This window comes from Natator depressus, chromosome 13 (genome assembly GCF_965152275.1).
Source record: "Natator depressus isolate rNatDep1 chromosome 13, rNatDep2.hap1, whole genome shotgun sequence".
Taxonomy (NCBI): Eukaryota; Metazoa; Chordata; order Testudines; family Cheloniidae; genus Natator; species Natator depressus.
The window spans coordinates 20,227,260-20,252,519 of NC_134246.1; the positions used below are offsets into that span (position 1 = coordinate 20,227,260).

General features: G+C 47.8%; 1 protein-coding gene across 1 annotated transcript; it reads right to left on the reverse strand.

Annotated features, from left to right (window-relative positions):
- Positions 1-330: 330 nt before the first annotated feature.
- KCNS1 (potassium voltage-gated channel modifier subfamily S member 1) lies at positions 331-25,173 on the reverse strand. The gene is made up of 3 exons (XM_074970183.1): positions 25,056-25,173; positions 18,034-19,026; positions 331-1,780 (listed from the first exon to the last, which is right to left on the reverse strand). The coding sequence occupies exons 2-3, from the start codon at positions 18,997-18,999 to the stop codon at positions 1,325-1,327; spliced, it is 1,422 nt and encodes a 473-aa protein (XP_074826284.1). The 5' UTR covers positions 19,000-19,026; positions 25,056-25,173; the 3' UTR covers positions 331-1,324.
- Positions 25,174-25,260: the final 87 nt, after the last annotated feature.

The window sequence follows — 25,260 nt, forward strand, 5'->3', positions numbered from 1 at the left end:
GCTATGTGGCTCAGTGCCAGGCTGGGGAACATGTGGGAAATGCTGGCAAACATGAAGTCATCTCACAGCCTTACTGAGATCTCTCCTAGGACTTCCCATGTGGTGTCAGAGAGCCCAGGGCAAACCCAGCCTTCTGCCTCTCTCCAGAACATTGCTCCTTGGGGGGATGATGCTCTGAACACAGCAAGTGTCATGACTGCATGTCACTAATGAAGACAAATGCATGCGCTGAGATGAGGGTCCTTCCAAGGGCACCTGAGGACGGTTCCAGCTTCAGCTATGCACTAGGAGTAAAACAGAACATCCTATGTAACTCTCTCTCTCTCTCTCTCTTTTCCTGGTACGCCCCTCACCATGGTATCTAGGCCCCATTAACTTTATCACCCTTATTTTTCCTCTTTATTCACTGAAAGGATATGACCAGCTTAGGCTTTTCCCAGGACTGAAGCTGTAAGGAGGATGGGACCCAGCGTTTATATCAGCCCTGACTGTATACCCACAAGGCAACCAGCCAGGTCTGAGATGGGCTTACTCATCACACTCCAGTGCTGCAGAGAAGACATTGTGAGGCCGTGAATTCCACCCCCCTCCTTTGGCAACTTTATCCATTGTGAACACTATTGCAATTTGGATTTCACTTCTTCTCTAGGGGAGGGCGGGGAAGGGGACTAGGGGCTGGGCATTAACATTATGATGGACAGTGACAGAACGTTAGGCTGCAGGATGATTGCCCTTAGCTAACCAAGGACTTTGGGAACCATTCCTGGAGGCTAGTTGGATACATTGAGGTCTCCCTGTTTCTTCTGTTGGTTTCCTTTTCTAAGTCCATTATGTTTAATTCCAAATTTCCTGGCACCCGCTTATAGGTCCTTTGGGGGGCACTGACAGCATTGCCATTAATACAGTAAATATGGTTAATTCAAGAAGTGCCCAAATGGGTACAGCTGCTGCGTGCTGCCCCACTCAAGATGACAAACAGCTGGCACCTGATGAGCATACTGCTTTGAGCCCTTGGCTCTGAATGGCCCTTGCTCGGCAGAGGATGAAGTCCAGCATTGTGTGGAGTGCTAAGGGAGGCCAGATGAACGTCCGGATAGCTTGGGCACCACAGAGTCACTCTTGTTCTAGTTCTCGTAGCTTCATCACCCTGGCAGAAGGACGATGCACTGCGTGAGCAGGTCTGCAGTCTCCGCTCCTGTTCACTTCCAGTGAGAGAGGCGGTGAGGGGAGAAGGGACAGTACCATACAAACCAGATCCTTGCTGCCATGCGTCTCCAGGACAGAAGGTGCCAGAGAGGAGCCGTACTCTCTAGCCTCAGTACGGTCAGTGAGCAGGAAGGGCGTCTCTGGTCAGGTCATGGAAATCCTCTCTGCCTTCTGCCTGGAAGGCTTCCCTCAGAGCCTCTGAGTCATGGTTCTGGCTGGGATAATTCTCAGAGTTCTCAGGCTTCTTCTTGTCGCTGTTCCGCACAGCAGCCTCGAGGGCCTTCTGCCTGCGGTAGAAGTGGGAGAACTTGTTGAAGATGATGGTGATGGGCAGAGCCACCACCAGGATCCCGCCCAGAATGCACCCCGAAGCTGCCAGCTTGCCGGCCACCGTCACTGGCACCACGTCGCCATAGCCCACAGTTGTCATGCTGACTGTCCCCCACCACCAGCAGGCAGGGATTGTGTCGAAACCAACGTCCTCTTCCTTTTCGGCTGTGTAGGCCACTCCAGAGAACACGGAGACTCCCACTGCTAGGTAGAGCAGCAGGATGCCCACCTCTCTGTAGCTGTGCTGAAAGGCAAAGCAAAGGGAGAGTCAGCAGAGGCCCTGACGCTGTCTACAGGGCCAGAAAACAAGACCTAATGAGCATGAATACAAACCAGGCTTGCTTCCGACATCCCTCCCTCTCGTTCTCTAATATTCCGACTGGCTCTCCTGCCTCGTGTCTCATGTTCTTTCCCTGGAACTTTGCTCTTTGCCTTGGTATCACATGGGAAGGCGGGAATCCATCCCACTGAATTAGAACTAGCAGTCTCTCTCCCTTCTCTCTGGTGTGTGGGCACCTTAAATATTCCAGTAGAGGATTTCAGGTTCCCACCATATGGAGAAAAGGCATTTCTTTGGGAATGTGGGAAGCCGAGCTGGAGACAGAATTCTGCACTTGTTGGGTGCGGGAGCTTCGTGCTATTCTAATTGTTTGCAATTGGCAGTCTTGAGCCAGCTGCTGGGTAGAGTGTTCACTTGCCGTCTATCCAAGAGCTGGCACCAGTTTGAGCTACATATGGGGGCAACTGAGGCTCCCTGAAATCCATGCCCTGCTGGGGCACCTCTCCAGCTCTGACTCGAGCTGCGCTGCTGATTCCAATTCCTGCCTATTGCAGGATCAACCAGCCAAGCCCTGGCCATTTCCAGTGGGGTTACTGTGAAGGAGGAATGAACCAGGGAGGGACCAGTGACTCTCCTGCCTAGCGCTCATGGAATTTCTGCACTGAGCTACTGGAGTCCAAATGGGCCGAGTGTTCACTGATGCTTTAGACTAGACTCTGGTTTGTATGCAGCTGAGATGCGAACCTGTCTGGGGTCTGTAGCATTTGTCAGGGACACAATTGATTTCCCAGTAGCGAATCAATATCCGTCATTCTCTTCCCTTTTACCACTTGTAAGCCTGCATTCATAATAGGAAGGAAGCACCTCCATGGAGCCACATGCTGGGCAATGAGCAAGGCCCTGCCAGCAGCTGTACAGCTCAAGAGAAGGGCATGAGCCAGGCAAGGCTAGTGTGGCTTTCTCTCATTGTTTGTCACTGCCATTTCATGGGAGGCTTGTCTGGGAGCCTCCTGATGATTCTTTGTACCCCCTCCATACCACCAGACCCCATGAGGGATCGATCCATCCTTCTGGCAGAAGAAGGTTAGAGACAGTGTGTCACCATTGCTAAGTTAGTTTCCTGGGGAGCTGGAGAGCAATGCAGGGTGCTCCCTGTCCTCGGGAGCAGAGCATTCTGCCTTCACAGAACTCCCAAGCTAGGAGGGCCAGGGGAAGAGGAGTTGTGTCTGAGTTTAGAACTGATGCAAGCCCCCTGCATTAGATTAATGGGGTCTCTGTGACTTTGGTGCTTTCTAGAGCCCCACAAACATCTGCTCACTGCTGCTGTTCCAAAGGTCCAACACTGCAACCTGCAGCATGAGCAGGAACTGCAGATGGACGGGGCAGCTGTGATGGGCTTGGAAAGAGGATGGAGGGTGAAAGAGGCGCAGGTGCAACTGCGGGGGTGAAGGCAGGCGGGGCACAGGCAGAGATCAGAATAGCCCCAGAGACTCTTTTCCACGACCAGCAGCTCAGTCCTGCCCCCTGACCCACTCAGTCCAGCCGTACGGTACGCCCCATACCACTGCCAAGCCTATCAGTGCTTCCAGACTCCTCTGCCCCCTGAGGCTTAGAGGTGGGATGTATGCTGCGAGTGAAGGCCACAGGAGGTTTAAATGCTATAGGCTTCACTTCTTTAGCACAGATAACACTGACCGGCATTTTCAAACCTGGGGGTCTAAAATTAGGCTCCCACCTGCAGCTTTAGGCCTTCAGTGTACACGGCTGGATTTTTAGAGGTGATGGGTATCCACCACTCCCCTGGACTTGGCGCTCCACTGGAGTTTAAAGTGAGGGATGGCTGGAAGTTGACAACTTACAGTCAAACCCGGGTCCACTGTGGCCTGGGGTCGCTGCCTCTGCTGTGGGAAGCACAAGGGGTGGTCAAGGTTCAAGGCTGGAGCCCTGTTAATTCCGCGGGCTGAGGGTTTGGTTTCATCAGCACGGTTTGGCAGTGCTCCTGGCACTGCTGCCACATTCGGGCAAAGAAGAGCCGAGGACAAGGACTCTTCTGCTCGGCAACTGCCACGTGCACGTCTCAAGAAAGGCTGCTGTGGGCAGGGCGCCTTCACACGCACCAACCACTCTGAGCTGCTGTCATGCCAACAGGCCAGGTCCGTAGCGTGTCAATCCATCAATGTCACCGCTGCATGTCGTGCTGTCACATGTCAGGTGGGAAATAGCGGGCGCGATTCATCAGAGGGGAGGACTACAGAGTCACGTGGGCTGAACGAGAGCTATCGGGCAGCCTGCTATTTATAGGCAGGGCCTAAGTGACAAATCGGGAGGGACAGTAGCACAGCGACAGCACATGGAAGTCAAAACACAGAGCAGTGCAGACAGCTCAGAGATACAGATCTCATCCTACACAACATGGAGACAGAGGGTAGTGAGGGGAGGCTGCTACAGGAGGAACTAATCAAGGCACAAGAATCCAGAGGTCAATGCAGCAGAGAAACGGTTATAGGAAATAAACTCTCTGGATATGTATGTAATTTACACCTGGAGCTAATGGGACGCAGCCTCCTGAATCAATACTGTACTCTAACCTTTTTATAGCAATCATTACATTACTGTCAGCTTCTACTCCTCGGCCTTTGGGGAGGAGAGGAAAAATATTCTTCCCAGAAAAGCTTCTAAATAGAAGGGCTTCCCACCCCTTCCCCCATCACCCCTGCTAATATGGTCTCCTCTAATTACACTTGGACACATTCTCCTTTTATCTTGGCAGGACTCTGGATATCTTCTAATGGGAAGTTTCTCCCCCACTGAAATAATTTTCTTGTGTTGTTGGCAGGAGAGGAAGCCTTGTGTTCTTGGGAAGGAATAGGAGTGAGGGGGACTGCACCTTGCAAGGGAAGGGCTGTTTACTTTAGAAAGCCCCCATCCTACTGGGTGTTGGAGAAATGGCTGAGAGCTGTACTGACTGAATTGATGAACCCACTTTGCTCCTCTAACTGAGGCTGATAACCTCTTCAAACCTTTTGAATAAGCTCAGGCTTTTGGTGGAGATTTATTTCTATTCACCTGGCAATGTTTGCTGTATGATCCCAAGGGGAGCTGACAGGCAGAGTGACAGCTTCTTCCTTTTAACAACCTCCTTCCTTAAACATGGGCAGGCTGCTTTTGACAGAAGCATGTCATCTATTGTCACTTACCAGCCCCCAGGGATAGTTACCTTGCACTGATCTGGAGTCCTTTCCTGAGTCTTGGTAGATCAAGGCAGGACAGGAAAAAGATGGAAATCTTTAAAGATGGGATGTTTTCTCCTGGGCTTGTTTACACAAGGTAGTCACACTGGTATCACTTAAGGTGTGAATTTAAACTGATAATTAAACCTGTACCAAAGGCCATGTGGGACATTCATTTCAGTGTAAGAGTGGTTTAGTTTGGTTTAGCTTAAGTCGATTGGAAATAGGTTTCACTGAACAGAAATAAAGCATTTTCCTAACCAGGAGAACTCTATGGCCAGCAGCGTTAAGGACAATGAGTTTTTTCCAAGTATATTAGGAACAAAAAGAATCCTAACAATGGTACTGATCCAATACGAGATGGAAACGATAGAATTATCACTAATAATGCAGAAAAAGCAGAAGTGTTCACTAAATATTTCTCTGGGGGGCGGGGAACCAAATGATGTAGTCATATCATATGATAACTCTTTCCATTCCACTCAGTAGCTGCTGTTTTAACATCCTCCTAAAGTTAATCCTTTGTAAATCAGCAGACCCAGATAACTTACATCTCACAGTTTTAAATAAGATGGCTGAGGAGTTCACTGGACCATTAATGTTGTTTTTCAATAAGTCTTGGAATACTGGGGAAGTTCCAGAAATCTGGAAGAAAGCTAATGGTGTGCCAATATTTTTAAAAAGGTAAACAGGATAATCTGGGTAATTTTACCTCTGTATTTGGCTCTGTGAATATTGTGTCCAGTTCTAATGTCCACAATTCAAACAGGAAGTTGAAAAATTGGAGAGGGTTCAGAGAAGAACCATGAGAATGATTAAAGGATTAGAAAATCTGCTTTATAGTGATAAACGCAAGGAGCTCAATCTATTTAGTTTAACAAAGAGACGGTCAAGGGGTGACTTGATTACAATCTATAAGTGCCTACATGGGAACAAACATTTGATAATGGGCTCTTCAGTCTAGCAAAGGTATAACATGATCCAATGGCTGGAAGTTGAAGACAGGCAAATTCAGCTTGGAAATAAGGTGCAAATTATTAACAATGTGGTAATTAAACACTGGAAACATTGCTTTCTCTGCTGGCTTTCTCTCTCACGCCTATCAGTCCCTGAACCCCTGCATGTGCAACCAGTCCTAGGGCAATCCCTCAGACCACATGGCTTACGCTTGGTCTACAGTTAAAAGTTAGCTTGACATAGCTACGATGCTCATGGGTGTGAAAAATTCACAACAGAGAGCTGTTGCTATGGTGATCTAACTCCCCATATAGACACAGCTAGGTCGATGGAAGAATTCTTCCGTCTTCCTAGCTACTGCTGCTTGCAGAGGTGGATTACCTACAGCAATGGGAAAACCCCTTTGTCGCTTCAGGAAGTGTCTACTATGCTATGGCGCTACAGTACCGTACATGTGCTGCTGCAGCACCTGTAATGTAGACATGGCCTTAGCCCTATTCAAGCTTTGCAGCGTGTCCCAGTGCTTTGGACAGTAGCCTCCTATTGTTTCAGTTATCACAACATAAAGAAGTATTTAATTGCTCCTTCCATTTTGCCTGAATGAAGGATGCTTAGGCTTTAACCAGGTCTGTAACAGTTTATAGATCAGAGACCTGCTGAATGGCATCTGTTAACACCTTTCAGCAGAATGATATTAAACAAAATGAGATTAATCTCCATTCGCTTTTCTTCTCTTCCTGCTCCCCCTGCATCACACTTGCTCCCCTGACGCAAACACAGTCCCCAACTTTCCAAGCCCCTCTCAGGCTGGGAGTCACTCCCCCTCAGTCTTATTCAGTACTGCTCTTTCCTATGTTAGTGTCAGTGAAAGGTGCTGACCTGACAGCCCGGGAGTCGGTTTATCTATAGAGCAGCACTCACAGCCACAGCACAGCACCATCCACCCCCAGCTACTCAGACTCCACACAGGCAGCTCAACGTTGGCTAGCGATCAATGGTCTCAAAAGACCTGGCATTATCAGTATGGAAAACTGTCTCCCATCCATCACTCAAATGAGACCATCCATCACACGGACCAACGTCATCTCCAAGCTGTTCCGGGGCCTGAAACCAGCCAGAAAGAAGTCAGAGAATCCTAGTCTGTCCAGATGTCCCTGGAAGTAAGCAAAATTGCCACTTGACTTCATAGATGCTGGAACTAGGGGTGGCTTGAAGTGGTTTCCATTATAGACAGGGTTTACAGTTTGGTTCAATGGCTTTTGGCACCCCCACGATACAAATTGTTCCTGCACCCCTGCTTGACTCTCTTTGATGCCTTAAGCACAAGAACAGAATCACTCCTAATGGGAGGCTCTCACAGGACGCTCCTTGTCCTGTGAAGTTGACACCCCCCACCCCCAGTAAAGCACTAGATAGTAGCTAAAACAGAAGAAATTCCCCTCCCCTCCCACTCATCATAAAATTGATTTATTTGGGGTTTGAACCCCGTTGGCAGTCGGGCATCAGTGTTAAAGACAGGAACGCTTCTTAAGCTGCTTTTAATTAAGTTTGCAGTTTGTGGGATGTGGTTCAGACCTGGGTCTGGGTTTGCACCAGGCTAGCGGGTCTGGCTCAAACTAGGCAGGGCACTGAAGTCCCAAGCTGCCAGGGCAGAAGTAGTCTCAGCACATCAGTTGGCAGTTCCCAAGGGGGTTTCTGTGATCCAACCTGCACACTGGCTCTGCCTTGCTCAGGTCTCCAAACCAAAGAAGAGGCGATGCCCACTCTACTGTTGTCACTGAGAAGAGTGTGTATCGGACACTGAACTAACACAGAACTGGCGAGGACTGGATGGACCGCCACCACTGAGACAACAGCCACTCCCCCCTGTTTCTGCCTGCTGACGCGGGAAAAGAAGCATGACTTCTCCAGGGGTTTCCATGCAGTGCTGAGGAATCCGTGCCACTTCACCACCCCAGATACTTAGAGGTGATGGCATCACTCGTGTGTGTGTCAGTATCGCATGTGTGCGCAACAGAACTGCTCATTCAAATGGATCCTTTTATGCTCTGACTTTTTAAATCAGAAAATCAATGATAAGGCAACAGTGCAGAAACACCAGCTGGGGATTGTGGAAGTGTGAGACTTCCCCTGTCCATGCTCAGGAAGGCTTTTGATCTGTTAAAGCCAGTGTTCATGCCCACAGGGTGTTGTGTTTCTCACTCATAGCTAAAATACAGCATTGTAGGCAGGTATCATCAGCTGCTGCAGAATCCCAGGACCCTAACCTCACTCCTCAGAAGGTAAGCACAGGAGGAAATGGCTTTTACACAACTGAGTTTTAAAATGTGTTTCCTTCTGATCTGGAGCACAGAGAAGCAAGATACCAGAAAGCAAAGGGCCCCAACATGCATTATTGCAGGTGTCTGTGTACAGCAACCAGACTTGCTTCTTAAGTTACAAAATACACCAGGCACCTCCTTCATGTAGCTGTCACCTTAACTCTGTGCAGCTGTTTTGGAAACACCTTGCAACTGCAATTGCCCCCCACTGAATTAGAGTAAATGACCAATGCTCCTGTTCTGCAGTAACAACTGACCAACTCCATCTAGAGCCTGATCATGCTCTCCAATAACCAGGTCATGCACCTCACTGCACCCCAGGGCCTGCACAGTACAAACATGCAGCAGCTGATCTTACAAGGGGCTCATGATGTGCGTCCATGCCCTGGGAACAGGACTGAGTCCCGAGGGTATAAATGAAGGGAAGAAAGCAGCAACCATCATGCTAACCTATGGTGCTGTACACGTGATAGAACCTATATCCAGCATCTGAAAGGGGGCTGAAGAAAGAGGAGGCCCTGGTGTTAAATATCAAGTGCTGTGCTGGGAATTACACAGCTGCCTCTGCTGGGCCTTACTGTTAACAGGTCTTTGTGCATGGCAGTAGAGAATAACTCTTTTCAGCAACCTTGAAAACATGCACTGGTCACATAAGACTCAAGAGCTCACTGCTAATGCTTGAGCAATTTATGAACATGATTATATGACAGGGCTACCTGTGATAGCAGAGGGCTGGACTTAATGACTAAGCAGTTCCATTCCAGCCCTATGTGTTACTGGGATAGCCCCAGCAGCTTAGACATGGGGAAAAACTAACACAGCAGTAACTTCCCAGTGTAGCTGACCAAGTCAATCTCTGTACCATCTGTAAGGATAGCATTCAGCAGCTGTTGCTTGCCTGAACACTTAAGTTAGCAAGAGAGCACCAGTGTGTGATTGAAGGAGGACGGATCAATGATGATGGGTAGGGCCCTATCAAATTCACAGTCCATTTTGATCAATTTCATGGTCATAGGATTTTAAAAATCATAAATTTCATGATTTCAGCTATTTAAATTTGAAATTTCAGTGTTGTAATAGTAGGGGTCCTGACCCAAAAAGGAGTTGTGGTGGGGTTACAAGGTTGTTATAGGTTTCAGAGTAGCGGCCGTGTTAGTCTGTATCCGCAAAAAGAAAAGGAGTACTTGTGGCACCTTAGAGACCAACAAATTTATTTGAGCATGAGCTGTAGCCCATGAAAGCTCATGCTCAAATAAATTGGTTAGTCTCTAAGGTGCCACCAGTCCTCCTTTTCTTCTTAAGGTTATTATAGGTGGGTTTGCGGTACTGCTACCCTTATTTCTGCGCCGCTGCGGCGGCACTGTCTTCAGAGCTGAGCAGCTGGAGAGCGGCAGCTGCTGGCCAGGAGCTCTGAAGGCAGAGCCGCTATCAGCAGCACCACAGAAGGAAGGCTGGCATGGTATGGTATGGTACGGTATTGCCACCCTTACTTCTGCGCTGCTGTCTGCAAAGCAGGGCCCTCAGTCAGCAGCTGCCACTGTCCAGCTGCCCAGCTCTGAAGGCAGCAGCGCAGAAGTAAGGGTGGCATGGTATGGCATTGCCACCCTTACTTCTGCGCTGCTGCTGGTGGGGTGCTGCCTTCAGAGCTGGGCGCCCGGCCAACAGCCGCTTTGACTGCCCAGCTCTGATGTCAGCACAGAAGTAAGGGTGGCAATACCGTGACCGCCCCCTGGAACTCCCTTTTGGGTCAAGACCCCCAATTTGAGAAACATTGGTCTCCCACATGAAATCTGTATAGTATAGGGCAGCATTTCTCAAACTGGGGTCTGCGAGGATACTCCAGGGGGTCCACAGGCCCTCCCCCTCAGCTCCTCCCCCTGCCTCCTGCACGCTTGGGAACAGCTGTTCCACAGAGTGCAGGAGGCCTTGGGAGGGAAGGGGAGGAACGGGTGGAATCATATCTGGGGCCACCGGCCCCACTGATCAACTCTTCCCCCTCTCTCCCAGTGCTGGGGAACATTCCCCCAGCATGCAGGAGGCGCTGGGAGGGACTGGGGGGAAAGGGTGCACTCAAGGGAGGTGGCATAAAGAGGCAGGGCAGAGGAGAGGCAGGGTGGAGCGGGGGGGAGGGAAGAGGTGGGGTGGGGCAGGAGCCTTGGGAGAAGGGGTGGAGTGGGGCCAGGGCCTGGGGCTGAGTAGGGGGCTTGGAGGTCTGTGGCAAATTTTAAAATCAAAATGGGGGTCCTCGGGTTACTAAAGTTTGAGAACCGCTGCTATAGGGTAAAAGCACACAAATGACCAGATTTCATGGTCTGTGATGCATTTTTCATTACTCTGAATTTGGTAGGGCCCTAATGATGGGGGATAGGAGAGGCCAGGAGGGTGACCACAAGGGCAGATGGGTTAGTGATGGCAAGCGCTGATCAGGATTTTTCTGTCAACATTTTTGAATTTTTTGGTTTTTTTTTAAACAGAAGATGCCTTTTCCACAAAACTAAAATGTTCCATGGGATGTCTGGCCAAAAAAATGCAACTTTCCATTGCAAAAATCAAAATGAAGAATTTTGTTGTGCATCAGGTTGACCTGAATCGATACATTTTGGTTGGTCAAACCAAACTGGAATGTTTGGTCAGTTCTACATTGATCTACATGTGCTTGAGCTACTGCAGTGCCTCATGGCCCCCATTCTCCTCAGTGGGCCAAGGTTTGACTACATCTCCCATGGTGCACTGTCATCTCCTCTGGTCGGACTGCTGCAGGACATCATGAGTTACATCTAACCACAGTGTATCATGGGAGATGTAGTCTGGACAGGTAGCTGGGCCTATAGAGGACCGTGGGGACAAGAGTTACCCAACCTACAACTCTCATGAGGTACCATGACAGCTCAGAGTGACACAGATTAATGTCAAATCAAGAAAACACCAAAACATTTTGACATATCTGAATTTCAGAATTTTCCATTCCACAAAATGTTTCAGGATTGAAAGTCAGCAGATTGATTTGGGACAAAAACAAATGTTAAAATATTGGAATTTTCTATAGGATGGAAATGCCAAAGACTAAAGGAGGATTAATCCAAGATGGTTGATCCTCCATAGGACTGGATTTTCTTTGCTTGGCAGTTTGAGCCAATTATGGCTTCTGAAGTGGTTTGTCCATCTGCTGGGAATGTGTAAAAACAACTACAACTCAAAAGGCTCAGGTCAGAAAGGGAAGACATTCTGGAAGCAGAAAGGATAGTAAGTGAAGACCTCCAAAATCAAATGAAACTGGGGGAAAAAATCCTGACCCCATTAAAGTTGATGAGAGTTTTGTCATTGACTTCAACAGGGCCAAGATTTCACCTTGGGAGTTGTGCATGCAGGGCAGATGGCAACCACTCTGTCTTCTAGCCCTGAGAGAAGGAGCTAAGCCAGTCAGTATAGCAAGGACAATTCAGCAAAAAGGAAGCAATTTCACTTGGTTTTCTTACCTTATATAAATTCACCCAACCGCTAAAAGGGACATGTTTTCAATGTGGGACAGTACAGAGATGTGTGTGCAAGTAAATAGCCAGATGACAAAACCCAGGGGCATGTTCTGAGTGCAGCAGTCCTAACTGCATCACAAATTATTTGTGTGTGTTCGTTTTAAAGATAAGGTCATGGGCATAGTTTGGAGGAGTGGGGGGCATTGCCCCCCCTGAACTGCAAGCCTTGGGCAGGCATGGAATTTTCCTCCTCATGGGTGGCCTCCTTGACCTGACTGGAGCTGCCCCCACCCTAGTGTAGAAGTCAAACTCTGCCTATGGAGAAAGTGCTGCTCATAACACCACGTGTTCAAAATATGAGGCTAAAACTTAGGGTGTTCTCTCTGCAGAGTTCACTCAGGTGATTGGCAACTGGGTCTGAGCACCCAAGTTAGCCTGGGCCTGATGTGAGCAGCCACACTGCAAAGCCCTACCTGAATTACTGCATCTGCACTGTAGCTGTACCACACCATCCACATTATGTGTTGCTAGGACACTTGGGGACATATCCCATGATTCTTTGTGCTGTAGTAAGCTGAGCTGCTCTGATCCTTTCCCAGTGAATAGTGGGAGAACTTGTCTGTCCTTCTGGGCCCACAGAGGGAATTGTGGGTAGGCACTGGAGGATTATCAGCACTCACATGAGTCAGCCTATGTTCTCAGTGCAAAGTGGGTAGGTTACCAGCCTGAAAGTGGAACCTGGGCTGTAACCCAAACCCCTAGCCAGGCCAGCTTGCCTTGGTTGAAAGCACTAAAGTCAGGTGAGAGAGGTGTGTGTGTGTGTGTGTGTGAGAATGGGAGAATGGTTATGGGCAACACCTGGGTAAGAGCCTGAGCTAGCTCTGCAGTGAAGACATACCCACAGAGATGGACAAAACCAGCATGAATCAGTGCAGACTGTGAAAAAGAAAAAACAGCCAACCTAGAGCGAAACATTAAGCGATTAAGAACTAGCTAAGTTAAGAGGTATACTTACCTGATGCTAGTCAGAGTGCCCAATGCCTCAGATGGGAGGGTTCCTGGTGCAGTTCAGTAGCTTTCTGATTGTAACTAGTGACTGTACTTAGCAGATTTTTTGTGTGTGTGTGTGTGCGCGCACGCAGTGATGTGGCACCTGCCAACTTGCTTTTCACCCGTTGGAGGAAGGAAATCAGAATGTGGATGTTCAGGTGTCCAGCAGCTGGTGTGTGTGTTTACACACGTTTTACTGGACTGTGCTATTTAGCCATTAAACAGTGTTTACAGATACAGATGCTCCCAAAGAACATAGAAGAGCAAGCGTCTTGGGAAAAGAACGTCCATGGTCCAGATGAGAGAATAAGGAGGCTGATCCCACAACAGGGTACAAACAAGGCCTTGCTTAGAGTGCGATCAGAAACTGCACAGCTCCTGACAAGAATTCAAAGGAGGAACAAGCTAATCTTCCTCTACCATCACCTGCAGCTGTGGATGCCAACGTGACATCCTGTGGGGAAAGCTAGGTCAGGGTGTGCAATGCAGCCCCTGACTTTCAGGGACTTACCAACTGGCTATAAAACACTTGCTCCAGGCCGGAGCATAGCAGCACCTTCAACAGCCCTAGCCTGGCAGCAATCAAGAGAAAAATTGTTTATACATTTTTAAAGAGTATCTGTTTAGCTACTGGGAGTTACTGGAGGGCAACAAAAGTAGGAGTTGAGTGATTTCAGTTTTACAAACCGCGGCCAGGACTAGAACACAGGGGCTTGAGGAATCTGAGATTGTCATGTTCGGAAATTGGCAGCTGCCTGCGCACAGTCGTTTGTTTTCAAAATGCATTGCTCCTTGGTAACTCCATAAGAACACAGCTGCTTCTAGTAAGTGACTGTGCAGGAGAGACGGTCGGTTTGGAAGAAATTACTATAATCACCCCAATACCAGCTGCTTTAGAAGACTCCCTACTATGCAACTACTGGAGCTAAACTAACTGGCTCTGATGAAATTGGAGCCCTAAAGCCAGAGAGGTTTGCTCATAACTGGCCTTCACGTGAGTCAGGGTAGTGCTTTTTCAAAAGAGCACACAAGATATTTTCTCTAATGCAATAAAGGAAAATCAAATCAAGCTCAGCTTCAATCTTAGGACATTAGGGTGATGATACAAATGAATAAACAAAAGGGACTGCAGTGTGAAGACTGGAAGTCACTCCTTGGCATATTCTATTGTGCCCATGTGGCGTAAGACTCTGGAATCACGGTCCCACCCAGGCACAAGTGAGAATTAAGGGGAGGAAGGATGTTCTCCTGGATAGAGCACGGGACTGAGACTCGGGAGACTTGGATGCACTTCCTGGCTTAGCTGTAGGCTTCCTGTGTGACTTTTGTAAACCTAGCCCTAAGCGACTTGCCCAGGGTATTTAGGATTTAAAGGTATAGATAGATGCCTACTGGGATTTTACAAAGCGCCTGAGTTAGGCATTACCACTGACTTTCAATGAGATACAGCACCTCCCCTGTATTGCATGATAGCTGCATCCCATATCACAAATTGGCCTTCCAACCCTGAAAGGGGCTAATTAGAGCAGAGAGGTTCTCTGATGTTTGCTGCCACTGCTGCCTCGCTGGCAGCATCTTGTGGAAGTCAATTTCATGCAGGCAGCCTCTTCGCAGCATGGAATGCCAGGGCCAATTGTTCAGAAAGTCAATAAAAATAAAAGAGGCTGGAGGGACAGAATAAAGTACAATAGCTAGGAGCAGACAATTAGGTTGGGGTGAAGTGGGGCTGGGGCTGGCTTGTAGCAGATCCTCTTTCCCATGGGCCTATGTCCCCTAGAGAGGCTTTGTCAGAACCAAGAGCTGGATCCAAAGACCACAGAAGGCAATGGGAAGGCTCATTACTTTAATGGGTTTTGGATCAGGCCCCAGGTGATTTGATGAACATCCTCTTTACAATAACGAACAGCAGAAATCTCACCACTCATGTCTCTGTGGCACTAATGCTAATCAGTCCACTTGCCAAAGATGATACCAACTCCCTACTTCCCTCTTATGTCAATGGGCTTTCATTCCTCTGATGCTGTGTGCTCTTGCAGAAGGGAGGAAGTTAATGTTAACAATACTTTGTAATTTATGTGCCCAGCAAAAAAAAGACTTAAAATCTGACACAGCAGTTTGGTGTTTTCAGTGAGATTTCAATCTCTCCCAAATGTTACAGCTGGACTTGATGGGATCACAAGTAGATCAAGAGAGACTTTGCTCAGCGAATCAGTGGCTCAGGCTGAATCAAAGCACAGGAAAATCCTAGTTCCCCAGGCTTTACCCCCTGCATAACATACAATGAGCCTGTCAGTCCCCACTCTGTTGTGCTGTCATTCACACTTAGCTGCAATACTGAAAGAGTTCAGGGAGCCTTTCCCACATCTACAGCTTTATTGGAATTCTGCAACCAAGAAAGTAACAATTTTACATTATGTTTGTAGCCATCCTTTGCCAGATTCCTCAGCTAAATGCTCACTTTTGAGACAGGTTTTCAGAAAGAAATGGAATTGTTTTATCTACTTAAGTAAGAACAGCTATGACTTTAGAAACAGCAATCTTAAAAACCACTTGAAAACATGGGCCTTAAGACATGTGCTGTGTTTCAGGCCTTTAAACATGTTCGTGATTTTAAATCACACCACTTTTCAAGTGTGCTGGTCTGGGTAGGGGGCCTCTTGACCATACACTGCAGAACCACATATGAGGATCATAATATAGGTCCCTGGGACCCTAGCACTAATTTATTTTTGTCTCTGTGCATGTCCAAGAATTAGTCTTCCCAGTTTCTCAGGTTTCGCAGCCATTCCACCACTGTCAATCCAGTCCTCCTGACCCCGGGCTGGTTTTGGTGTGTATGCTGTGCTGGAGTGACCACAATACTGAAAAATAAGAAATGAAAAGGGTTAAAAGCCACAGTGATACCCCATCTATCCCTAGGAATTCCAGGATTTATTATTTGTATTGCAGGGGTGGGTCTATGAGTCCAACTCATGGACCAGGTGCTGTATAAACATGCTAAGTGACCATTTCAGTTCAGATTTGAATTCTAATACCTTCTTGGAAGGTACTAACTGTCTCCTTGGCTAGAGATAAAGGGCATACAATAGAAATTAACAGACACTTAGGAAAATAAGGGTATGTGGTACTGACAAGTTAATATGGGGTGCATGGGATGGTAATTTTGTATGACTAATAATGGTGACCAGACTTTTGAAAACAACTCTTTGCAGAGGGGCCCATCAAGAGGGAATGAGAGAAAACAAGGGGGAAGTCTGATAAATTTGCACTGGTGAACTATTCACATGGATGAGGATATAGGAGGATCATCTGTATGTGTTTTTCTGTGGGAGTGGAAGCAAATATGCATAGCCTCACACTTTGATAGCAAGGAATCTTTATGAATTTTTTTTTTTTTGGACATAGCTGCCAAGGCCTGGAGAAAAATACAGGCTGAGATTAATTGGTATCTCCATTAGCTTTCTAAAGATGTATTTGCTGTCCGACAGTAGGTGGGGCGGGCAGTATAGTTATTTCCCTAACTCTCCTGGGATGTGGTAGTTTAGATGTATATCACTTTGCTGGCAAAAGGGGAGTAGGACTGTTTCTCTGAACAGTAACTAGAAAGACAATGAAGTGTGTCTGCAAGTAAAGAGAACAGCTGCATGGTATTTAGGTGCCTCTGTCTGGCATGTGGGCTGATGGAATTCAAAGGAGAGGTTTTGGCCACAGTGCCCAATATGGAATTTTTTACAGTAAGAGTCTCTACTGTTTAGACGATACATGATTGCTATTATTATGATTAATTGTTTGTATTGCAGCAATGCGTGGGAGCCTGAGGCAAGTGAGGAGCTGACCTTGAGGAATTACAGCAGGATTGAACTGACTGGGCTGGGCTGGGCCAGGCCTCAGCAGCTGCTATTTATGTGGTGGTGAATGGAGAATGGCAGGGGGGAACTGGTATGGCCAAGAGGCGAGTGGAGACTGGGTTAGGGATGGAGATTTCAGCCTCGTGAGGGTCCTAATACGGACACTAATAGCAGGGTTTGTAATGACCTCCAAAAACTCTTCCTCAGCCCCCATCAGTTCATTGAACAGTAAAGAGTTGCATACCTTCTGTAGAGGGCCCCTAGACTGCAGACTCCTCTTCCTGCCAGACTTGCTTAACTGCTGTCTCTTCTGCTGTGTCTGAATCCTGGTCCGCTCAAAGAGATCCTGCCAGTGTCTCAAGCATCTCCCTGTCTGGACCTGTGTCCCGCTGGCCTGCTCAGGACAGGGTGCTAGCGTTCTCCAGCTCAGCCCTCAGAATTGCAGCCTGAGAGACTACAGACTGTGTAGAAGGGAAAGTGCCCAGAATTCAGTCCAGCTCTTTGTCAAAAAGCTACGTTTTCTGCCTTGATCTGGGCCTCTTGTTGTGTCCCAGGCCCTGTTATACTGGATGTACCTTCAGTCTTTTGGCCTTCTCTTGGCACCTGCTTGCCACTCCAAGCAAAGCCCACCTCAGCCAGTCACTCAGACCACTAGAGCATTGCGAGCGACTGAGCTGACCTGGCCCAGGATCTCCTCATCTCTCTAGAGGGAGGGACATCAGTGCTTGAGTGTTGGCCTCCTGGCAGCATGCTCCTAGGAAGGCCCCCCCTCAGCCATGCTGGAGACAGAAGTAGAATGAAGCTGAAGAAGCTGGGTTTTGGGAGTAGATCACACAGCTGAGCTCCATGTTGTGTGCCATATTATTAGAACATTAAGTGGCTTCTGGCTAGCTTGGCCCGTGTGGCTCGTAGAACACAGGCCAGATGAAGCCAGGAACTAGTCACACCACTGGCTCCATTACATCTGTGCTTTCTGACCACTCTGGTACCTTATTGGCAGAGACTGGCATAGTGGAGTATCACATGGCCGTTAGCTTTCCTTGAAGCATGTCTACAAATCCAAGTGTGAATGCCTGTGTACCTTTGGGAGCAGTGTGTGTGTGGATGTAAAGTGCAACAGGCATTTTAAGGGGAGCACACAGTGCCTAGCATGCCAGATTTTTTTAGTGTACTGCAAGATTTGTGACATTACCCTCAGGAACCTTCCAGCTTCCATGAGCTGGGACCCCAGTGGAAGTACTGTAGATACGTCTACCAGCTACACCTTATTGCAATACCAAACATATCTTTCACACCTAAACACCACAGCAATAGATAAGGACATAGAGTGGCGTTTACCTTCAAGGTGGCCCCTAGTGACCTCAGTCCAGTTGAATGCCGAGCCAGCTTCAGCACCCGGAATATCCTCATGAGCCGGAACACCTGAACCACCTTGCCCAGGTTCCCCAGCTCTGACTCACTGCCCACTGTCACATCCACCAAGAGGGTGATGTAAAAAGGCAGCACTGAGACAATGTCAATCAGGTTCAGCGGGTGCTTGAAGAACTTCTTCAGGTTGGGTGCAAGGAGCAGGCGGGAGGACACTTCAAAGGTGAACCAGGCAATGCAGAAATACTCCAGGTTGTGCAGGACGGGGTCGTCTAGCAAGTGGTCATCCTCGTCCAGTACCTGGTACTCGGGTATGCTGTGGATGCACATGGTGGCTATGGAAACAAGCACCACGCTGATGGACACAAAGCTGAAGAGTTTGCTGGGGATGGAGTAGCCTGGGTTCTCCATGGTGAGCCAGAGGCGCTTGCGCAAGTTGCCACAGCGCAGGGTGCTGTAGCGGAGCAGGTCGTGGTTGAAGTCAGAGATCTCGTCGGGGGATGTGTCCACGCTGCTGACCTCGCTCTCCTCGTCCCAGTTGTAGTGCCGGCTCTCCAGCTTACGCTCGTGGTAGCGGTAGCTGCAGCAGGAGTCCAGGAAGAACTCGTTGATGCCCCAGTACTCTATTTCCTGGCAGAAGGAGAAGACGCACAGCTCCTCCATGACATGCAGCTTCCCGGTCTGGTAGAAGTGCAGCACGTATAGGAAGAAGCCTGGGTTTCTATCAAAGTAGAACTCCCTGGCGCTTACATCATAGTCATCACAGAGCTGCAGGATGGACTCCTCCGAGTCGCAGGACAGCAAACGCCCCAGCCGGGTGTTGGGGAATTTAGAAAGAGCACTGGAGCTGAGCCTTCTTCGCAGACCCCCAACGTTAATGTTGATGACATCGTCCTCAAAATCAGGATCCCAGTAGTTTAAGGTCTTGTTGACCATGATCAGTGGAGCTGCTGCTGGTTTAGCCTGTAGATAATAGACAGTGCAGTTGAAGTAAAGAGGTACAGTCTCTTTATGTAGTGGTCTTAAAAAAAAAAAAGTGCAGTTCAGTTAAAAGTCATGGGCCAGATACATCCTGGGTGGCAGTGGATTAATTTTCCCTGTGTTTTTAAAGATGATCTGCAAAGGACTTAAAATTGGGGGGGGGGGGGGGGGTTTGCATAATGTTACCCAGAAGGCCTGAAAAGATTTTCCCCCTTCTGGAGAGGTTCCTCCTCCCTCCCCTCCCTCACGTTTCTTTTTTACCTTCAAAATGTGAGCCTCCAGTTTTGTTGAGGGCTACTGAGACATAAGGGAGTTAACTGTGACCTCCAGCACCTTAACTGAAAGGATGGAGGTGATTCCCCTGTTCAAAGTGATAATTAGCAATTGACGTTGGATAGGGTTTATTCCTCTCCCCTCCCCCCCAAAGAGTTTTAAACAGTATGACTAAAAACCCTCTTCCCCGTTGTAGATTAAAGTTTATACTGTCAGCTCTTGTAGCATCACAATTTCATCAATTCTCCAGTCAGAGAGCCTTACAGCCTTAAGAACTCTTTACTTTCTTATTAGAGCTGGTTGAAAAAAAATGTCCTCGTCCATCAGAAAATAAAGTTTAATCAAAATCAGAATGTTTCATGGGAATGTGCCTATTTCAATGAAATTTTTGGTGGAAAATTTGCCACTAACATCAGAAATTATGAAAGTGCAGATATTAAAGTCATCTAGACACACTTTCAGAGGGATGGCTACCTGGCTTCTGCTTGTGAACTCTCAAAACTGTGCACCTGCCCTTTGTTGGTACAAACACCTGCAGAATCTTTTAAAGATTCCAGAGGTATCCGAATCTGCACCCATAAAGCCCGCTACGGCAAACAGAATTTGCGCACAAAATCTAACACTAGAATTCTTTCAAGCTCACATGCAAGGGTTTGCATGGCAAGATGCACACCACCCTATCTCAAAGTAGTCCTTTGGTGGGATGGGAGTGCTGGTCTCTTTGCCAGGAGTGCTGGTCTCTTTGCCAACAGACATTAGATTGGTGCTCAGTTTCAGAGATTAAAATTTCTCCATAGACAGACAGTTTCTCAGGGTTTTCCGTTGATGGTTTTGATCAGCCTGGTATTAAAAAAGTCCCTTTGCTCCTCTGCCTCAGTCACATGGTGAATCTCTCAAAACACACAAGTTGCACAAAAACAAAACACACCACACACAGAGGCCATATACCCTGTGAAAGACAGGGCACTAATAGTGAACGCTGCTATGCAGCACAATGGTTGGAGCTCTGATCAGAGAGAGATTCCCTTACAGTACTTCACAGTGACGATAGTAGAGGCTCAACTCCAGGGATATTGCTGATGAGGTATTTTTCCTGCTCTGAACTTCTTTTCAAAAGATCTCAATGTAATATTCCAAAGCTTGCTGGCTTCAAAGTGGAGCTACTGATGCTTTGAGGTTCCTGTAAGTGCTGCCAACCTGTGATTTCTCTCTGTGAAATGGATTGAATGAGATCAAGTAATATCCATTAATTATTAACCCTCTGAGTGTGGAGCCTGTTTTTCAACAGGGAAGGAGCAAAGAGTTTGCAATTGGAAGTTTATACACAAGCTCTTCCTTGACATCTTCAGCCACATTGCTGAGCTTTATTCACCACCACGTTACACAACTGCATCCCCAGGACATGTGCTTTTTAGAACATTGAGAACTTGACATTTTTAGATTTCTAATGGGTTCATAGGTCACTGGGCAAAACGCCAAGGCCGGGAGTGGCTGGACGTGGCTTCCACTGGTCTCCGAAATCCAGTGAGAATGTTTTGAGAGTCAGGCAGGGATTGCTTATGTTTCTCACTTCTAAAGCTATGTCTACACACGTGGTTCTCAACCTTTCCAGACTACTGTACCCCTTTCAGGAGTCTGATTTGTCTTGTGTAACCCCAAGTTTCCCTCACTTAAAAACGACTTGGTTACAAAATCAGACCTTAAAAATACAAAAAAGTGTCCCAGCACACTTTTTTATTACTGAAAACTTGCTGACTTTCTCATTTTTACCATATAATTATAAAATAAAGCAATTGGAATATAAATATTGTACTTACATTTCAGTGTACAATGTATACAGACCAGTATAAACAAGTCATTGTATGAAATTTTAGTTGTGTACGTACTTCGCTACTGCTTTTTATATAGCCTGTTGTAAAACTAGGCAAATATCTAGATGAGCTGATGTACCCCCTGAAAGACCTCTGCGTACCCCTGCTTGAGAACCACTGGTTTACGCGAAAGCTTAGGTTGGTATAATTTATGTCGCTCAGGGGTATGAATAAACCACCCCTCTAAGCGACATAAATTACACCGACATACGCGTTTGTGAGCACAGCGCTATGTTGGCAGGAGAGCTTCAGCCGTTCATGGAGGTGGTTTTATTACGCCGACGGAAGAGCTCTCTCCCATCAGCGAGTACCTTCGCCAGATGTGCTGCAGAAGTAGCACAGCTGCATTGATACAGCTGTGCCACTGCACGTATAGCCATGGCCTAAGCCTGGAGTTGAGCAGGGAGCCTGCAACTTTTGCTACAGAAGGATCCTTTTTGTCTTGGGTGGGTAACGGAGTGCCCGTTAACAGAGATGCAGGCACAAAAAAAGCTGAAAGGGACTTTGGAAGTTCCCCTTTCACAAGTCATGTCTAGTCATAGGAATAAAACCCAGAGGCAGGTTTGAAATGGAGGGTCCGGGAGAAAGACTAATGCCAGATTTGTGCTAAACAGCCTAGCAAAGGCATCCTTTAACTCTACTGTCTCTCTGAGCCATAGCTCCGTAAAGAAACACGCTCATCAATGCATAAAACAAACGCTCACATTTCACTATGTCTGGAGGAAGCGATTGTCTGTGATAAGCCTCAGAGCTTAATTGCATCAGTGTCTTTCCTTTCAAGTCCTTTCAAAATCAACATTTTAAAAAAAATATGAACATGGGGGGGTGGTGGGGGTATGTTACTTTTAAGGGAGAAAATGGAATTTCCATGACCTATAATCTTCTCCATGGAACACTTCCTAGCAGTCCATCTGTGGCGAAGTGATGACTAATCCAGGTTCCTTCCAGAAGGATGCTTGTGAATTCAAGCTTCTGTGGGGAAGAGACATAGCCCAACATCGTGCCTGAGCATCTGCATACACCCCATGAAGCAGCAGCTCAAATGTCCTGAGCCAGAGGTCACTGAAAACAAGGGAAACTTCAGCTGACTTCAGTGGGCTTTGGATCAGGCCCTCGGGGGAACAGGCAACTTGTGCCGGCTCAGAGGTTTGCATCTGCAGTCAGGGATGGTGTCAAAAGCATTTGAATGCTGTGCTCCACCTTAGAATTCCTTTTACACATGATAACTTCTTGTAGTAATATCTTCAGATACGAGATGTATGCATCACCCTTTAAAGCATCCGATAGGCTGGCCCTGGCTATTTCCCAGCTTGGGAAAAATGGGCCTGTGGAGATCACAAGCCTTTTGTATTAGAGGGAAAATCCCCATTCTTGCATTGAAAATATTGGGGTAGGGGGAGTGTCATGAACAATCTGAACTGGTCTCTTCTGATGTTAGTTTTCTAATGGGTGACATTAGTTCTGCCCACATTTAACTCTGCTGTCTAGAAATGCAACGGTAAATAATATTTTGATGGCTCTCCCTGGGGGGTTTCATTGTTTTTTTTCCTTGCACTTACATTAGTGACAATGTTCAGCTTAAAAAAAAAAAAAAAAAGCCCTGAGTCAAGACCTAAGCACTATCTCCAATATCAGGTAATAAGACATGGAGCTGTTTTACACTTAGAGAAATAAGCTTTTGTTTTCTCGTGGATTTTTGGAGAGCTTTTTTACAGCACAATGGACAATGAATACGAATGAGACTGTCTGGAATTAGGTGTAAATTTGCAAAATTTCCCCATTAGTTTAAAGTATTCATTCAAAAATCTATACCTTAATGGAAAAATACATTGGGATAATGCTGGTCTCTTCTTGCTAAATTTACATAATGTATTTCAAGTGTTTTAAGGAGACAGTCATCAGAATTACACAAGTTTCATATAGATGGATGCTAAAAATGCATTGTGCTTTTAAATAAAAAACAATCTTGTGAAAACATTCTCTTTTTGAAGCAGGCGTCTGAGGCAGTAGATATATATCGCATATATATAAGTGCATCCATACAACATGCTAAAACAGTTTCCTTGGACAACACACTTTTTTCAAATAAAACTTTCAAATAGAAGGTATATACATTTATTCTAAAATGGCCAAGACCTTTTTTCTCTGAAAATATTGGGAAGAATGAAATATATACTATGCACTTGCTGAGAAGCTTAAAACTTGAATCGCAGCCCTGAAGTAAACGCATATATGTATTTTTCTTGAAGTGTAAAGTGTGCTTTAGATTAACAGCTTTCAGAACTTTGCCCAGCACATGGATACTTCCCATTTTGACTGAGATTAAAAGCAAATTTCCCCAACAGAAGCAGTTAGCGTGGCTGGTATTTTTTAGTTTTAAGGCACCCATCCTTTCATTGTAGCTCACTTCTAAATCCTCACTCCTGCAAATTCTGTGAATATATTTTTGACAAACTGCTGCAGTCGAATCCTAGAAACGTTTACATGGTACGTGAATTACGATGCACCAGGTATGAAAGTCACCTGTAAAGTGTCCCTTGGTGGGGGGAGGGCAGTAGTGCTGATTGCATTAAAACACATGGCCGCAATATCTAAGCTGTTTTTCTAGTGTGTGAAGACAAGGAAACAGATCTGCAGGCGCTATTTGGGGGAAATGCACTTTGGGTCCAGCAGCACTCATGGAATTCTTAGCAATAATTTTATTACATGCAAAGTGCCTTTGCAGAGTCCTCCTGCCTCTTCCCCTGACTGATTCTCTTTGTCAAAGGATGCCCAACAAGCCATTGGGAGCCTGGCCTGGAGAGCTGCAGTTTGCCTCTAATGGGCACTCCCTGTGACGGGAGAGGGACACAGTCCCTGCTGCAACCTTTGCCCTCCTGGGCACCCTCTTTGTTCTTTGGAGGCCTGCTGCACTGAAATCAGCAGAAAGATTCCCATTGATTTTAATGGGCTTTGGGATCAGGCCCTGGGAGGTTCCCTGGACCCCAGTGGAGAAAGCAGTCTCCCAGGGGCTGATGCTATGGCTCAGTCAGGTGCCTCAAGGGGCCAGGGCAGAGGTGCTCAGACTGCTGCATTAGATGGGGATGAGCAGCTTGAGGTTTTCTGCAAAATCCCAGGGCCAAGGACTGGGGATCCGCATTCCTGCTCCCTCCCCAGCTCAGAGAGGTTTCCCCTCTCCCTGGGGTCCCATCCAGATGGCTGTGGCAGCAAATGTGCATCAACCTCACTGCAATGGGGAAGCACCAGACCCTGCTTGGGAATCCCCACATTAACTGCAGGATTCCCCAGCCCAGAGCCACCCCCCCTCCTGCTACTCAGCCTCTGCTCCAGGTGGGAAGCAGCAGTGCCAGAGATTGCCAGTGGGAGCCCCCTCCTCCTTCAGCCTGCGGCTCTGCATGGAAAGCATGTGAGTGACTCAAGGTCCACAGCCCCGGGCAGCCAGAAAGTCCTGGGCAAGAGGGGAGGGCAAAACAGGCTGCCACTAAAGCCCACCTGTGCCTGGGGAATGGGCTAGGGTATCCTGGCACATGGGGTGCTGCCCAGGGGAGGGGAGGTAGAGATCCTGCACAGGATCTGTGGGGGGGGGGGGGGAAGAACAACCCCAGGGAGGAGAAACAGAGACCCTAGCACAGGGTGAGTGTGGGGTGCCACCCAGGGGAGGGGAAGCAGAGACCCTGCACAGGGTGCGTGTGTGGGGCGGTGCCACCCAGGGAAACAGAGACCTTGGCACGGGGTGTGTGCCACCCGGGGGAGGGGAGGCAGAGACCCTGGTACAGGGGAGGGGTGAAGAGGGAGACCCTGGCACAGGGGGTGGGGATGCCCCTAAAGCCTCCCCGAGGCGCTGGGCACCGCGTGCCCCTCTCTTACCTGACAGCCCAGCAAGCCGCAGCGCTGCGTGTGCGCCTCCCGGAGCAGCCCCTCAGCCCCTGCGCCCTCTCCGGGGAGCCCGGGCAGAGCCTGGCGCCTCCATGCTGGGACCCTGCCTCTGTCTGGCCGCCCCGCGCGGCCGGCAAGCGGAGCTGGGAGGTGGCCGGCCCTCGCTCCTGCTCTCCTAGCGCCCGGGCTGCGCGGT

Excerpts from the sequence above, each read along its gene's own strand:
- KCNS1 (XM_074970183.1), bottom strand. The coding sequence starts at position 18,999 with ATGGTCAACAAGACCTTAAACTACTGGGATCCTGATTTTGAGGACGAT. Across the intron at positions 1,781-18,033 it reads CACTAGGGGCCACCTTGAAG|CACAGCTACAGAGAGGTGGG; the intron begins GTAAACGCCACT and ends TTTGCCTTTCAG.